The sequence below is a fragment of the Amia ocellicauda genome, chromosome 5 (assembly GCF_036373705.1).
Source record: "Amia ocellicauda isolate fAmiCal2 chromosome 5, fAmiCal2.hap1, whole genome shotgun sequence".
In the NCBI taxonomy this organism is placed as follows: Eukaryota; Metazoa; Chordata; class Actinopteri; order Amiiformes; family Amiidae; genus Amia; species Amia ocellicauda.
The window spans coordinates 23,821,198-23,838,914 of NC_089854.1; the positions used below are offsets into that span (position 1 = coordinate 23,821,198).

Genomic DNA, 17,717 nt, shown 5'->3' on the forward strand with positions numbered 1-17,717 from the left:
CTTAAAGGATCTGCTGCTAACGTCTTGGTGCCAGATACCACAGCACACCTTCAGAGGTCTAGTGGAGTCCATGCCTTGACGGGTCGGGGCTGTTTTGGTGGCAAAAGGGGGACCTACACAATATTAAGCAGGTGGTCATAATGTTATGGCTGATCGGTGTATATAGCCTATAACGTATTTTATGGATATATAGTTAGTCTTAAATTCGAGGGTTTTGGGCTTCAAATGGGGCATTTAATATCCTGTTCTGTGGGGAAATTATGTCCATCTCATAATGTAATATCTTAATGTTTCAGTGTTCCCCACAGCTGTATTATTAAAAATGGGTGCTTGAACATCGAAAACAAAGTACAAACTTGTAAAACAAGGTATCCAACTACAAAATAATAAAACGGATTTCATATAGCCCTAATTTTCTGCTTTGCAATAGTCCGGAGAAACAAACCTTGCCTTTTACTGCACCTTCAGTCTTGTACGTTTATTTTTCCCTCTCACCTGCCTTTCTCCATAACTGAAAAAGGTTTCCAATCCCACAATAGGTTTCTGGGCCAGTGTTTTATGGAGACAAGCAAAGTTGACATATTTTGAGAGTTAATTCAGTTGTTCTGGAGGTTCAAAACAAGCTTTTTCTTACTGTGTAAAATGCGGAGTTACTGATTTCAGTCATGCTGGCAACCCAAAATCACCTTTGACATTTGGAAGAAAATACTATTTTTTGGTCTTTAAATTTATTGTGAAAAGTAATTTTTAAGCAATTGTAAATGGACAAATATTCCTGGATTTGGCATTTTTTCTTTCTGACACTGTCTCTGACTGGAATGTACCCAATACTCTGAAACATTGACAAGCTTTTCTGCTAAAGATATAGTGCTGCTGTTGTAGTCTTTGTTTTAATAATACCATTTTGTTAGCTCTTCACGAGCAGAAAATAAAATGTGTTATGTCTGTAAGAATATTTTTCTGGTTCGTTTTTTGCAATTTCAATTGTGTTAACTCAGGCCTGTCATTGATACAAATTTATTGGCAAATTACATAAATTACAGAAAAACTAGCTTATGAAGAGTGCCTTTCATCAAGTTTGCTTCTGTTTTTCTTAAATACACTGTATTGCCTTTTACATATCCAGGAACAACATTTTGAGAGTACAGGACGCTTCACATTTTAAAATGTAAAACAAAATCTCAATTTCTCCTGCCTTAACGGCACCACAATTTTCCTATAAGTGTCAGAATTACAAATAAGCTTAAATTACAACACACTTCTCCTTACATTGTCCATTTCAAATCTAAATTCAATTATATGGCTCTGATTTGATTGCAGAAGTGACCACCTCCCGATTCAAAAACACTTTGGTACGGTTTTTCACTAGTTTAAGGGGTGTCCCTTAAACTGAACTGGACCCCTGTTCTTGATTTGTCCAGAGGAGAACCATGTAAATGTGTGTTCATGTGGGAAAGCAGTCTCACTCAGGCGCTAACCAGTAGTTCCAACAGAGCCGCCACCGAGTGCATCCTGTAGAAGACCCCCAGCGGCTGGCCCAGGTTCACGATCACAAACCAGGCAGAGAACCCAAAGAACTGCTTCCCGAGCTCGTTCTCAAACTGGGGGTGGGCGCCAAAGGCCGGGATTACCCACAGCTGCAACAAAACACAGGACGACAGGCTGAAATAGAGCTCTATAGGAGATGCCAGATTCTGGTATTGATTCTTATTCACATTCATTTGTGGTTTTACCAGAATTAATTTTTAGCGATATCAATTTTCCTTCATGATGGATTACAAATTAATGACTGGAGGTGTTAAGAAAACCACAAAGTGCCAAAAATAGCAGCATAGACGTAGTACAGTTTATAACCTAGGCATTACATTTCCTATTACGTTTAAATTGTTTTTTTTAATATGTGTAGGACCTACCATTATATTAGCCAGTATGAGGAAAGCACAGATCTCCTGCAGCACTCTTCTGCTCCAGTTATATCTGTTGTCAGCAGGGGGCGCCGTTTTCACTCCCTCTTCGCTCTTTTCCATCGAAGACTCATCTCCCGCACCATCTACAACTTCCATTTTGTCCTCTGTATTCTTTGGACCTTTCTGTGCTTGGAAAGAAGTGGGGTTATCAGCAATCAGATGTGGAGTTTTTGCACATAAACCCTTACTTTGTTCTTGCTGGAATAAAATCATTGGGTGGACAATCTTTGCAAAGTTTAAGAAAATTATGATAAATACTGATGCTCAGCTGCTGATGTCCTGGGTATTTATTTCCATCTTTAATTTAGAGGCATTACAAGCCTTGTGAAAGAAGGCAGACAAATCTTTTTATGTAAGATTTTTTAATTTGAGGTAAAACATTTATTCAAGAAAATTCAAGAAGATGAATTTCATAATAGAGAGAAGAAAATGGTACTTGCCTTGAAACATGCGTTGTACTGCCCAGTCTTGATCTTTGCATGTCTGAGGGAGACACTGGGATGGCGATGTAGGCCCCCAATGATGAAAATGTTCTGGAGGACCAGCTCAAATAGGCTGAGCAGGGAGTAGGACAGATCCATATTTCCTAGCAGCCCATCGGGCCCAATGGCAAAGGAGGCCACCAAAGAAAAGTAGGAGACCGCAAGCTGGCCTAGTGCCGCTGCCACCAGCAGAACTACATCCAGATTGCGGGTGGGATTGTGACGTGTGTCCTTTGCTCTAGCCTCCAGTTTGTGAATAATTATGCCAGTCAGTGTGCAGAAGGACATGACTGGGATGATGGCTAGGTGGAAGCCATAAAACAACAGGAACGCATTGTTGTGCCAAGACTCTAAGCTCACCCACACTTGGTACAGGATAAAGATGGCTATGCCAACAACCAGGACCAGCAAGCCTAGTAAAGGTCCTAATATTATCCCTCCACGGCGCATCACTCGAAGATTCAACTTCTGGGGATCGTGTTGGTGGGAGTGAGGGTCTACGTGCCTACCCACGTTTTTCCACATGACGTACACCATGCAGTCAGCCATCAGGTAGTACTCAATGTTGAAGGGGTAGAGCACCTCGTAGCCCTTTCGAAAAACACGACACACTGTTTGCGCCTCACACTGACAGAGGGAACCATTAGTCAGACCTGAAATTAAACCAAGATCCTTGGATTCATATGAAACAAGCAATACTTAACCACTACAAAAACAAAAACAGTTTTCACAATCAGAGTTACATTTAGGACTGTCCTCTTGCAACTGGTTTAAGGAAGGGAATGCTGCATATTAGTGGTAGCCTGAGGCTTAAGAATGGCTCAATGTACAATTAAAGAACGAAAGAGGTCTTTAGTTTTTAAGAAAACTATTTTACCATCTACTACATAAATAAATAATTTGAAGTTAATTTAAATAAGGTCTCTAGACAGAAAAAAGCTAAGGGACCCTGCTGAATTAGAATGTGGAAAACAATACCGATGTCAGATTCCTCTAGGATGTCTGTAACAGAGGTGTTAGTGAAGATTCCTCTTTCCCCCTTCTGTATTTCAATCTCCAGGTGGACAGTGTCTTCAGTCACAGCACTGAGCCACAGAAGCAGGTCAGTAGTGAGAACCAGCACCAGGCCAGCCCTGAAGAAAAAAGTACAGCTTTTCCTCGGTTTTCATTCTTACCATCACAGGCTTCACGGAGACTAAACAACTTACTTGTTACAGAGTTATTATACTATTAATAAAAAATACTTATTTGTAATAACATTAAATTCTTGCTGTAGGTAGATTTGTGATAGTACGGTATGGTCACCTGGTGAGGATCTTGTGTCGGTGGATGCAGTCTTTGGAGTGAGCCCATAACAGGTACGTCTACACCCAAACAAAAACATGACTTAAGTTTGTCAAAAAAAATAAAGCATCATGTTCTTTGGCTTTACGCATACTTATTAATGGTAATTAAAAGTGTGAAAACAATTTAATCTCAATGCAAATAGGTTATTTTCACAGACTGTGTAAGCACTCCAAGCCAATTCCTGCCATCATATTAATGCACTAGCCGCGTGCCACCATCCCATACCTGCAGTCCAAGAAAGGGGGCTTCAACGAAGGGCAAGAGTACTTTAGCAGTTGGTTTGCACTCCTTCAGAATTACATAATAGCCCATCTTGAACACTTGGAGCAGAAGACTGCAGGCTGTGAACACCAGGAGGACCACTGAGGGGAAACACAACCATTCACAGTGCATCTATTAGTTCACACATATAAAGGGGATATAAAGGGCTTAAATTGCTATAATTGCTTAAAAATGAATTACTGCCCTCCAGAAAGTCTTTCTTTTGACTTCTTTCCATTGACAAATTATGTTGAACATTAACAGATTTGACTGCTAAGCAGAGCTGTGTCAGAGAGCCATTACCTGTCATGCAGAAGCCGCCAGCATGGTGATCTGTGTGTGGAGAAATGCCCGGCTGTCTCCGAGTCCAAAAGAGGTACCACAAAATCCATAAAAGACTGAGTCCCATCAGCAGCAGAATGAACACCTGGGGCTCCTGGTGCTGTAGGCCATCGGGGTTAAAGGACTCTCCTATTACAAAAGCTGCCCCCAGAAGCACTAAATTTAGAGCTATCAGCCCCGAAACCAGCCTCCGTCCACTTGGGGCCCACACCACCACTGGGTCCATCTCATCCCCTGCCTCCTCTGGCTGGGCAGCAAGGCCTGGGCCTGGACTGTCATTTTCCTCCATGTCATTTGTCTCAGACATGTTTTCAGTTTCCCCTGTTCTGTGACACTTACAGTCAAGAACTCAAGCAAAGGTTTCCAGCTTTCCTGAACCGGGCTTATTAAATCTGAGGTAAGGGAATAACGTCACCAGACTTTTTTCTGTATATTCTTTTTATTTGTTAGGTTCCCTTCTTAGGTTCTTGGGCTTATGCCTAGTTAGTCATCTAGGTGTGCATTTGTTTCATCATACTATGAAAACATCCACCTCCACATGGCAAAGCAAAACAATGTGTTAGTTTCCACATAATTATGCTGCAAAAAACAAGGCAAACTCAGATCAACATCAATCAATTCAAGATCTTAATGAGGAAATATTTCACATCCAGTCAGATTTAAATAACATAGGCCTACACGTGTGTTCACTTGATCCATCATTCAGTACTGTGATGTTACAGTCATTCAGTCTTTATTGTAATATTGTGTCAGTTTATATTACACTCATGTTCAAACACAAAGTAAAGAAGTACTCCTTTGTAAAGTAGCATAATGTCTTTTTTTGTTTACCTTCATTTATAGTCACGTTTTCCCTCTATAATTGCATATCGGATTGCATAGCAAACTGGTCCCATTTTAAAATGCATTGTTTTTAATGGAATCAGGCTTTAAAATTAATATAGTTTTATTGCATAATATGGATAAGTACATAAAGTGACGTAAATACATTTTTCAGACTTAGAAGAAAAAATTGGGAGTAGTTTGAACTGTTCATGATTCATTATAACTCAATAATATTACATATACTTTTTCTATGAAGATATGAGCTAGTGGAATGCATCAGTATATTTGAGGACATATGGTTATATAGATATGACAAAGAGTGACATTTGAGACATTTAATAAAGGCTAAATGTTGATCTAGTCATATTCCTGATATGTTTACTTGTCAAATGTGATTTGTAACGGTTGTTCTTGTGTGTGGCTGGTGAGATTATACCTGGTCCTGATTTTTATATTTGTTTGTATTATGATTTTGGTAAGGTGGCGGTGTTTTTCACACGTTGTCTTTGAATGGATTGCTGATTGTGATACTGTTTTGCACAGTAACTCACTGGCGAATTGTATGGTACTCTTGGTTTGCACAACCGCCACTCCATTTGTGCGTATTTTTGCAGTAACGCCCAGACTTAAATATTACTCGACAGCTTAAGTGCAAAGAAAATACATATTTCTGCAAAGCAATTATTTAAGCCACACAATTAATTATGCTTGTTTTGTAGCCTACGCCACCCGACATTTCCGACTCGTTTGCGACATAGTCTGTAGTGTTTCCCAATATGTCCTGTAGGTGATACAGAGGTGAGATGATAGTGTCTCTCTTTCACTGATAGTAATTCAAGAGATATACCCAACTGGACAATACCGTATTCAAATTCAAAGCATTACATTCAAAGATTTACAAATGTGTAGTAATAGGGTAGTACAAAATACAATAAGCATACTTCCTAGTATAGTAATCCCTCAAGATTTGTCAATCGAATTAAGCGATTTATAAATTCGTGGAAATCTTAGGTTTATTTTACTAAAGCCTTGTCATAAATCTACAATTAAACCAGAAATATGTTTACAACAAACTTCTTCTCATTTAGTTTAATATAAAGTGCATAAATACATTTGGGCAACAAAGAGTTCAGTTTATTAAGTACGTTTTAATATAACATTTCGACTGCTAAAAAGTTTGACTACTATACGTTTTACAACATATAGACAATATTGAGTCTCAAATGCAAAACCCAAACAAAGTGTATGACCTTGAATTTAAATCGATTTTAAATGTAGTCAAAATTAAAATGTATTTCTCCTATCGCTTTGTCAGAATGTATAACTGCTAAAAATGAATATTGTTTGAGAGCATGCCGAGCAATCGAGAAAGCCTCTGCTTTTCCTTCAGTTCGCATTACAGAGCTCTGACCATGAGTTCCAGGTGGCCTGGTAGCAGCGACAGTTCTCGATAGGCGCATTTACACTGCCATTTGTGATCCAGATCAAATTATTATTATTATTATTATTTTTATTTCTTGGCAGACGCCCTTATCCAGGGCGACTTACAACATAAGTGTAAAACAAAGTGCAAAAATACAGTTAAGTACAAGGCATCAATCATTACAAATTCAATTTAACTAAAACATAGGAATTCAAAATATATTTTACAGGAAAACAATCAAGAACGCAAGAAGCATAATAAAACTGTGAAGTGCTATCTAGCAGGGATGAAAGAACTAATATTACAAGTACTATTGGAAAAGATGCGTTTTGAGTAAACGCCGGAATGAGGTCAAGGACTCTGCTGTTTTGACTTCGGTGGGCAGGTCGTTCCACCATTTAGGGGCCAGGGATGAGAAGGAGCGGCTCTGGAGGAAGGAAAGTGGAGAGGAGGCAGAGTTAGTCTTCTGGCACTGGAGGACCACAGTGGTCTGGAGGGGATGTATGGGGAGACAAGGGTCTGAAGGTAGCTTGGTGCAGTGTGGTCGAGACAGCGGTAGGTGAGGGTCAATGTCTTGAACTGAATGTGTGCTGGTATCGGGAGCCAGTGGAGGGAGCGGAGTAACGTGTGCGAAGCGGGGCAGAGAGAATATCAGACGAGCCGCAGAGTTCTGGATGAGCTGGAGCGGCAGGTAGTAGATGCAGGCAGGCCGGCCAGGAGGGAGTTGCAGTAGTCCAGGTGGGAGAGGACCAGTGACTGGACGGGCAGCTGAGTGGAGTAGTCGGTGAGGAAGGGACGGATCCGGCGTATGTTGCTCAGGAAGAATCTGCAGGTGCATGTCAGCGTGGTGATGTGCTGGGTGTAGGAGAGCGCAGGATCGAGGGTGACTCCTAGATTTTTAGCGGAAGAAGGAGAGAGTGTGGTGGATTCCAAGGGGATCGAGATGGGGAGGTCAGCAGAAGGTGAGGAAGAATGGGGGAAAAACAGGAGAAAACGATTTGGAGAGGTTGAGCTTGAGGTGGTGCGAGTGCATCCAGGTGGAAATGGCAGACAAGCAGGAAGAGATGCGAGAGGGGATGAGAGGGTCGGAAGAGGGAAAAGACAGGAAGATCTGGGCATCATCAGCGTAGAAGTGGTAGGAGAAACCATGAGATGCGATGAGGGGGCCCAGGGAGTGAGTGTAGAGAGAGAACAGGAGCGGGCCCAGGACCGGTGAGGAGAGGTTGGGGGGTGGATGAGGAGCCTCGCCATGTCACTTGGTAGGACCGGTCACTAAGGTAGAAGGAGAACCAGGTGAGAGCAGTCCCAGAGATTCCAAGGTCAGCGAGGCAGGAGAGGAGGATGGAGTGATCAACGGTGTCAAATGCTGCGGAGAGGTCAAGGAGGATGAGGACTGAGGAGAGGGAGGCCACCTGAGCACTGCTGAGGGAGTCAGTGACAGCCAGAAGAGCCGTCTCAGTGGAGTGAGCTGTGCGGAAGCCGGATTGCAGAGGATCAAGGAGTGAGTGTTGGGACAGAAAGTCAGAGAGCTGATGGTGGACTGCCCGCTCGAGAGTCTTTGAGAGGAAGGGAAGTAGGGAGTCAGGGCGGTAGTTCTGAGGAGAGGTGGGGTCAAGAGTAGGTTTCTTGAGCAGTGGGATGACAGCAGCTTGTTTAAATGCAGAGGGGAAACAGCCAGAGATGAGTGAGGATTTGAGGAGGGAGAAGATGAAGGGGAGAAGATCAGGAGCGGTTGCTTGGAAGAGGCGAGAAGGGAGAGGGTCCAGGGCACATGTTGTAGGTTTGTGATGTAGGAGGAGAGCAGAAACTTCAGCATCTGAGAGAGGCGAGAATGAAGAAAAGGAAGCTTGATCAGTGGGAGGTTTGGGTGTGATGGGAGATGAGGGAGGAGTATTGAAGAGCCTGCGGATGTCTGCAATCTTGGAGGAGAAGAAGGAGGCGAAATCATCAGCCGTGAGAGATGGGGGAGGAGGAGGGGGAGGGGGGTCAAGGAGGGAGGAGAAGGTGGAGAAGAGTTTGCGCGGGTTGTTGACAGTGGATTCGAAGAGAGATTGGAAGTAAGACTTCTTGGCTTCAAATGCATCAGTACCATTTGATCCTGGCAGTGAGGGCACTTGACCAGCTCCAGTTCCATCATGCACTGCGCTGCAATGACCTTGTTTGTTTTGAAGGCAGGCGGCAGACAGACATCCTTCACTTTCCTTATTCTATATAAAATATTGTTAAATTTAACAGTAAATGGATTGTTATTTTATGTTAGCAACAACAACAACATCAACAATAATAATAATAATAATAATAATAATAATAATAGTATTTTTATTTATAGTGCTTCGGTTGCGAAAAAAATATGCAAGTGCGTTGGTTTAAGTGTTAGAATAATTCGTAATGAGATAAAATGACTTTTTGATAAAGCTATACAGGGTTTCCCCCAGAACGAGGGCCAGGGCGCCTGTGCGCTTGTGCTTTGTGAATATAATAATTTGACTGGTTACAGCTACCCATGTTCTCTGAATACATACATAACGTTATGTTTAGATGAGCTACAGATGATAAAAATAGAGAGGATCGAGCAGTGGCGTCTCGGTGGGGATTTGGGGGCTTGCGGGGGCTACAACTACGCCAAAATGTCTTAGCCCCCCCTTAAGCAATTAGCCCCCCCAACTTAAAGCAATTAGCTAATATTGCAATTATTTGCAATCGGTAAAGTTTAAAAACAAAATCTTTCTGTATGAACTCACGTTTTACACTCTAAGAAGTGAAGGTTGTAATAAGAACCTTTTTGGATTCCAGGGTTGATACTGTGGAGGATCCTTAAGATCCTTATTAGAGCCCTTTGCCAAGGTTCCCTGCAAACAAGGATCCTTAAAGAACATTAAATGTATCTTAAATCAACCGCGATCATGATGAAAAAGGTTTCTTAAATGCTCCCTTAATTGTGTTTACGATGGAGCTTGCATTTATTAAACGAACCCTTTAATGAAAATAAACTCATGAAGAACCCAAAGGCCTCATAGATTGCTGTACTTGGCTGTGACAAAGAAAAACAATTATACCTCGCACTGAACTGGTCATTTTAACGACTTAACTTTCTTCCAAATTAAACCAGCGGTGCCCCTTCTTCCTGAAACTGAAACAAACTGCAGTTGATTTCTGTGGTTAGTTTATGATTGAAATAGGATGTTTCTCGATACTGCATTCTACATTTCCCACGTAGCCCAGCCACCTTGTGGTAAACATATGAACGACAGCTCATTTAGGCAATCTGTAGTGGTGGTGGGCTAATATAGCCTAAACAAACTGTTACCCGCATTAAAGGGCTCCAATATTTTTTGCGGCTCCAGGAAAAGTATTATATGTGTATATATATATATATATATATATATTTGTTTTGTTTTGTTTTGTTTTGTTTTTTGTTTTGTTTTTTGTCAAAAATGGCTCTTCCAGTAGTAAAAGTTGCCGACCCCTGCCCTAGGGGATGTGTTAAAAACATGTCACTATTACAAAATGTAGCTGGTTGATTGCCTTTTTTTTCTTACAGATGTCTTTAGATAAGGCAGTTAATTAGAATAACAAAATAATATAATAAAGAATGACATGTTACATTTTTTACTCTCGTGTAACACTAGTGGCACATGTTTTGGGGGAATGACCCATGACATACATTTTTTGGACGTATGTGTTAGTGCGCATGCAAAGACACGTGTGACCGCTGATAGTTGATCTTGATCAAATGACAGTGTAGACACAACACCACTGACCTGGATCAGAAATGTCAGTGTAAAACCGCCTAATAAGTAAGATTGTCTTTGATCTTTTTATTTTATAGTGCTTTGTATGTATTTTAATTGCATACAATGGATATGATGTTGTATCTGTATAAATTAAGATTTTATAGAACAATCTTTCACCTTATTACTTTAAGTATAATAGAGGTGTATAACATATGGTGTCTAAGTAACGCATATTGTTACATATTAATTGTTTGCTATGTGATTATGATCCTGGAGTTGGGCGATTCTCGCCCACACTAAGTTTTCCAGGAACGCAAATTTTGCGGATCAACAGGGATGACTGTACAATGAACTAATTAGTGCAGACATAACACAGTTAAGTCCTAGGTAAGTGCAAAAGGGAGGGGAAGTCATAGGAGAAGTCACAGTAACGCAATAGAGGAATGACGCTGAAGGATAGTTCAATAAAATGGATAAGCAGCCCAGCCCAGTGTTTTGAATAATCGCTGAGGGGTGGTCTGGGACTGTGTGGTCCTGACTTCAGTGGGAAGGTCGTTTCACCTATTAGGGGCAAGGGTGGAAATAGAGTGGAAAGTCTTATGGCACAGGAGGACCAGAGAGGTCTGAATGCACTATTGGGAGGGATGAGAGTCTGTAGGTAACGCGCAATCTGGTTGAGGCAGCGGTAAATAAGAGACATTTTGTAGGGGTTCCTGGATCACCATGGCTTCTAGTTTTCATTCTCACTGAGCTATTAGGTTTTTAACTGACAACTCGTGTGTTACCAGACCTATTTAGTCATTTTATTTTCAGCTGAAAATAAATGCATTGTGGTGCAATGCATTATCACCTCAATTAGGTAGTTGAGAGCTCAATTGGAATTAAGTGAACGTTACAGGATCTGTCCAGGAACAGGGGTGGCAAAAGGCCTTTCGAGTAAAATTAAATGTCTGGCATTTCCTTTTCCTGCTTTAGTAATGTGGACCCTCCGATCTGGTAAGACACTGAAGTCAAGCTCTTCGAGATCCAGAGAGTGTAGAAGGGAGAGCTGCTGCCAGAAGTTGGACAGTGTGTAACCGCCCCCTAGTGGGGCACATAATGTTCAGTTTCTGAGAAACCCTGCACCCCTTCAACTTCCACTAGGACGTTCCCTTCAAACCTGGAATAAGTCTGGTTGCTCTCCTCTGAACTGACACATACAGAGCCACAACACATGACTGCAGGGATTAGTATAACAATAGGCATTGTACACTCCCCTTTAATGGAAGGGTGGGTATATACACTCACCTAAAGGATTATTAGGAACACCATACTAATACTGTGTTTGACCCCCTTTTGCCTTCAGAACTGCCTTAATTCTACGTGGCATTGATTCAACAAGGTGCTGAAAGCATTCTTTAGAAATGTTGGCCCATATTGATAGGATAGCATCTTGCAGTTGATGGAGATTTGTGGGATGCACATCCAGGGCACGAAGCTCCCGTTCCACCACATCCCAAAGATGCTCTATTGGGTTGAGATCTGGTGACTGTGGGGGCCAGTTTAGTACAGTGAACTCATTGTCATGTTCAAGAAACCAATTTGAAATGATTCAACCTTTGTGACATGGTGCATTATCCTGCTGGAAGTAGCCATCAGAGGATGGGTACATGGTGGTCATAAAGGGATGGACATGGTCAGAAACAATTCTCAGGTAGGCCGTGGCATTTAAACGATGCCCAATTGGCACTAAGGGGCCTAAAGTGTGCCAAGAAAACATCCCCCACACCATTACACCACCACCACCAGCCTGCACAGTGGTAACAAGGCATGATGGATCCATGTTCTCATTGTGTTTACGCCAAATTCTGACTCTACCATCTGAATGTCTCAACAGAAATCGAGACTCATCAGACCAGGCAACATTTTTCCAGTCTTCAACTGTCCAATTTTGGTGAGCTTGTGCAAATTGTAGCCTATTTTTCCTATTTGTAGTGGAGATGAGTGGTACCCGGTGGGGTCTTCTGCTGTTGTAGCTCAAGGTTGTAGGTGTTGTGGCTACACAAATGCTTTGCTGCATACCTCGGTTGTAACGAGTGGTTATTTCGGTCAAAGTTGCTCTTCTATCAGCTTGAATCAGTCGGCCCATTCTCCTCTGACCTCTAGCATCAACAAGGCATTTTCGCCCACAGGACGGCCGCATACTGGATGTTTTTCCCTTTTCACACCATTCTTTGTAAACCCTAGAAATGGTTGTGCGTGAAAATCCCAGTAACTGAGCAGATTGTGAAATACTCAGACCGGCCCGCCTGGCACCAACAACCATGCCACGCTCAAAATTGCTTAAATCACCTTTCTTTCCCATTCAGACATTCAGTTTGGAGTTCAGGAGATTGTCTTGACCAGGACCACACCCCTAAATGCATTGAAGCAACTGCCATGTGATTGGTTGGTTAGATAATTGCATTAATGAGAAATTGAACAGGTGTTCCTAATAATCCTTTAGGTGAGTGAACATTTGTGAAAATGCATTTTTAGATGCTCTCAACATGACCATTGATTAGAAAACTTCAAATCTTAAATTCCTTTAAATCCTTTAGTGAGACAAGAGTTCTCAGTGTATGGTGGTGCCATTTTAGAAATGTCTTTAGAAATCAACCATGTAATAACATAAATGTTACAAAAAAGCACAAATAACAACACCCTTCTCCATATATTCTTTATTTAATTTCTATTTCAAATCGAAATTGAAATGAGAAAGCTATCTAAATTCAAAGATATCGCTCTGATTTGATTGCAGAAGTGACCACCTCCCGATTCAAAAACAGTTTGGTACAGTTTTTCACTAGTTTAAGGTTTAAGGGGCGTCCGATACTGGACCCCTGTTCTTGATTTGTTCAGAGGAGAACCATGTAAATATTCAGTAAATGTGTGTTCATGTGGGAAAGCAGTCTCACTCAGGCAATGACCAGCAGTTCCAACAGAGCCGCCACTGAGTGCATCCTGTAGAAGACCCCGAGCGGCTGGCCCAGGTTCACAATCACAAACCAGGCAGAGAACCCGAAGAACTGCTTCCCCAGGCCATTCTCAAACTGGGGGTGGATGCCAAAGGCCGGGATTACCCACAGCTGCAACAGAACACGGGACAGGGTTAATAAGAGCTCTATCGGAGATCCCGAATTCTGGTTTTGTGGTTCATTCTATACAAAAGTGTGTGTGTGTGTATATATATAAGCATTATCAATATTCCATTATGATGGATTACATTACATCTGCTAACAATTTTAAAGGTTGGCGAGGCTATGAAAACCACAAAGTTGCAGAAGTAGCTACAAATAGGATAAATATGCAGTAAATTTGTGTATAAACTAGGTGCAAAATTACCAATTAAGTTTTAGATTTGACAGGAATGCTTACCTACCATTATATTAGCCAATATGAGGAAAGCACAGATCTCCTGCAGTACTCTTCTGCTCCAGTTATTTCTGTTGTCAGCAGGGGGTGCCGTTTTCACTACCTCGTCCCTCTTTTCCATCAAAGACCCATCTCCCGCATCATCCACAACTTGCATTTTGGTCTCTGCATTCTTTAGACCTTTCTGTGCTTGGAAAGAAGTGGGGTTGTCAGCAATCAGATGTGGAGTTTTTGCACATAAACCACTACTCTGTTCTTGCTAGAAAAAAGCATTGTGTCAGCAATCTTTGTAAACTGAAAAAAAGGATGAAAAAATACTGATGCTCGACTGCTAATGTCATTGGGTGTTTACTTCCATCCTTACGTAAGAGACATTACAAGCCTTGGGAAAGAGGGTAGACAGATCTTTTTTATAAGATTTTGAAATTAAAGTTAGAAGCTTTGAAAAGCTGAACACTGATGAAAGCCAAACTCATTCTTTCATACAGTAAGCAAACTCCTAGGAGGAAAACTCTTTTTTAAGTTAATGGTAATAAAGTGGTTCAAAAATCAGGTTATTCTGAGGTTGATTTTCATAATAGAAAAAAATGGTGCTTGCCTTGAAAAGTGAGCTGTACTGCCATGTCTTTCTCTTTGCACGTTCCAGGGTGGCACTGGGGTGGCGATGGAGCCCCTCAATTATGAAAATATTCTGGAGGACCAGCTCCAGCAGGCTGAGCAGAGAATAGGACAGATCCAGGCCTCCTAGCAGCCCGTTGGGCCCCATGGCTAAGGCAGCCACAACAGAGAAATAGGAGACCGCAAGCTGGCCCAGTGCCGCCGCCACCAGCAGAACTACATCCAGATTGCGGGTGGGATTGTGCCCTGTGTCCTTCGCTCTGGTCTCCAGTTTGTGAATAATCATGCCGGCCAGTGAACAGAAGGACATGACTGGGATGATGGCTAGGTGGTAGCCATAAAACAACAAAAAAGCAGTGTTGCGCCAAAACTGTAAGCTCACCCACACTTGGTACAGGATAAAGATGGCTATTCCAACCAGCAGGACCAGAATCCCTAGTAAAGGCCCATAAAGTATCCCCCCATGGTGCACCACTCGGAGAGTCACCTTCTGGGAACCGTGCTGGTGGGAGTGAGGGTCTACGTGCCTACCCACGTTTTTCCACATGACGTACACCATGCAGCCAGCCATCAGGTAGTACTCAATGTTGAAGGGGTAGAGCACCTCGTAGCCCTTTCGAAAAACACGACACACTGTTTGCGCCCCACACTGACACAGGATGCCATTAGTCAGTCCTGAAATTAAACCAAGATTCTTGAATTAAAAATGAAAAAAGCAATACTTTAACCACAAACCGAAGCAAAACTAAACATAATTTTCATAATCGTAGTTAAAAAAAATTAAAATTAGGCAGTCAACTATGAATCCAACATTGCTGAACAGAGGAAAGGTGACTGAATGCAAATCCTTTGCTGTTTGATTGCCTTTGGAAGAATGTGATATGGCCAATTTCCTGAGCTGCTGTTCAGGTAAGTGGTTAAGATATAATATATATATATATAAATGTATGGATTGTGAGGGATAAAGAAAGAAGGATGGGAGTGCTGAAGTCCAGCATCTTCATGTATTAAATGAGACTTGAGAATGGCTCCATGTACAGTGAAAGATTTAGCCATCTATGAAATAAAGGAATAGATTTGCAGTTAATATAAATAAGGCCTCTAGTGGGAAAGGGGACTTGAACTAGAGTGTGGAAGACAATACCCATGTCAGAGTCCTCTAGCTTGTTTGTAAGAGAGGTGTTAGTGAAGACACCTCTGTCCCCCTTCTCTAGCTCAATCTCCAGGTGGACAGTGTCTTCAGTCACAGCACTGAGCCACAGAAGCAGGTCAGTAGTGAGAACCAGCACCAGGCCAGCCCTGAAGAACAAAGGACAGCTTTCTCATTCTTATAATCACAGGCTTCACAGAGACTAAACATTACTTCTTAGGGAGTTATTAATATTATTATTTATAATAATTTTACTTAAGTTAAATTCTTGCTGTAGGTAGATTTGTGATAGTTATGGTATGGTCACCTGGTGAGGATCTTGTGTCGATGGATGCAGTCCTTGGAGTGAGCCCATAACAAGTACGTCTACACCCAAACAAAAACATGACTTTAGTTTAAAAAAAAAGGCTCAAGTCCTCTGTTCTTTGGCTGCTTAGTAATGGTAATTTAATCAAAATCTGAAACAAAAGCATTTAATTTAATCTCAATGCTAATACATTATTTTGCCATCCAAGTCCTCCATCATATTAATTCACTAGCCACGTGCGACCATCCCATACCTGCAGTCCGAGAAAGGGGGATTCAATGAAGGGCAAGAGTACTTTAGCAGTTGGTTTACATTCCATCAGAATAACGTAATAGCCCATCTTGAACACCTGGAGCAGAAGACTGCAGGCTGTGAACACCAGGAGGACCACTGAGGGAAAACACAACCATTCACAGTGCATCTATTAGTTCACACATATGAAGGGGGATCTAATCAGAGTAGTGGTTTCAGAGCTCAAGACTTGGAAGTAATTACTGCCCTTCAGAAAGTGTAGTTCAATATTGAAACGTGAAAAGGTCATGTGAAACTTTAATCTTCATCTGCACACTGGAAATGTCCCACTGGTTATACAAGACCTGTGACGTAGTGCCGCCCACTGTGGCTCTTGTACTTTGTTGTGGGTGGGGAGGACACAAATGTATGGAAAGGAGGACTAGCTGAAGCACAAGAATATCCCTTCACAACCACGAAGGCCATTAATAGTTAAACAAAAATCATGAAGTAGAAAAAAGTAAATGGAAGATGAAGCTGGAACAATTTTCACTTCACTGGACTTTTGGGTGTGGCTGAAGTTTAGTTACTTATTTGCAAATGATTTATTGAAAGGGTAAAACGTTCAAACGCTCAATGAAAAAACTAAATCCAGTCACTTCTAGTGGATCTGAGTGTTAAATACACATCCAAGTCTATTGCAAAGACTACATGGAAGAGTATATTACACCAGCCACATTGCTAGTTTTGATTAGACTTTCACCTTCATATACACAATATTAAAACTAAGTTGCTTACATTGAATACTTTTCATGTTTTAAATGAAGTTCTTTCATTTGATTGCTTTACTTAAAATTATATTTAAATATGAACAGATTTGACTGCTAAGCAGAACTGTTGGTGTCAGAACAGAGAGATGTTACCTGTCATGCAGACGCTGCCAGCGTGGTGATCTGTGTGTGGAGAAATGCCCGGCTGTCTCCGAGCCCAAAGGAGGTACCACAAAATCCATATAAGACTGAGTCCCATCAGCAGCAGAATGAACACCTGGGGCTCCTGGTGCTTTAGGGCATTGGGGTTAAATGCCTCTCCTGTCACCAAGGCTGCCCCCAAAAGCACTAAGTTTAGAGCTAACAGCCCCGAAACCAGCCTCCGTCCACTTGGGGCCCACACCACCACTGGGTCCATCTCATCCCCCACCTCTTCTGACTGGGCATTCCCCAAGACAAGCCCCAGGCTTGGACTGTCCTCTTCCTCCATGCCCTTTGGCTCCTCAAACATTTCTTTGCTCTGCCCTGTCCCACCACACTTCCAGGAACTCGAGCAAAAACGCTTTGAGTTTTCCTGAACAGGGCGTGTTAATTCTGAGCTTGTGGAAAGGTCACCAGACTTTTTTTCCCTATTCATTCTTTATCTTTCTTTCTTGGAACACGCTTGTGTTTAAATAGTCATCGAGGTGTGACTCTGTGTTATACTATGAAAACATTCAGCTCCACATGGCAAAGTATAACTATGTACCAGGTACTTTTTGTTTCTTATGCAAATATATAGACTAGCTATATAGTGCAGAATCAGACAAGCAGGGTTGATGACAGACTTAAAATATTCTTAGTCTGGCTGTAGTATATACAGCGTCC

At 41.8% G+C, this 17,717-nt stretch overlaps 3 protein-coding genes across 3 annotated transcripts; all 3 read right to left on the reverse strand.

The window, feature by feature from the left end:
- Positions 1-1,072: 1,072 nt before the first annotated feature.
- Positions 1,073-2,072, reverse strand: LOC136749846 (proton channel OTOP3-like). Its single transcript, XM_066704435.1, has 2 exons — positions 1,914-2,072; positions 1,073-1,637 (listed from the first exon to the last, which is right to left on the reverse strand). Exons 1-2 carry the CDS (start codon positions 2,061-2,063, stop codon positions 1,467-1,469), a joined length of 321 nt encoding a protein of 106 aa, XP_066560532.1. The 5' UTR covers positions 2,064-2,072; the 3' UTR covers positions 1,073-1,466.
- Positions 2,073-2,377: 305 nt separating this feature from the next.
- Positions 2,378-4,706, reverse strand: LOC136749015 (proton channel OTOP2-like). Its single transcript, XM_066702957.1, has 5 exons — positions 4,361-4,706; positions 4,022-4,158; positions 3,755-3,813; positions 3,428-3,582; positions 2,378-3,102 (listed from the first exon to the last, which is right to left on the reverse strand). Exons 1-5 carry the CDS (start codon positions 4,704-4,706, stop codon positions 2,378-2,380), a joined length of 1,422 nt encoding a protein of 473 aa, XP_066559054.1.
- Positions 4,707-13,115: 8,409 nt separating this feature from the next.
- On the reverse strand, positions 13,116-17,383 carry LOC136749847 (proton channel OTOP3). Its single transcript, XM_066704436.1, has 7 exons — positions 17,004-17,383; positions 16,103-16,239; positions 15,850-15,908; positions 15,537-15,691; positions 14,369-15,067; positions 13,782-13,939; positions 13,116-13,488 (listed from the first exon to the last, which is right to left on the reverse strand). Exons 1-7 carry the CDS (start codon positions 17,359-17,361, stop codon positions 13,318-13,320), a joined length of 1,737 nt encoding a protein of 578 aa, XP_066560533.1. The 5' UTR covers positions 17,362-17,383; the 3' UTR covers positions 13,116-13,317.
- Positions 17,384-17,717: the final 334 nt, after the last annotated feature.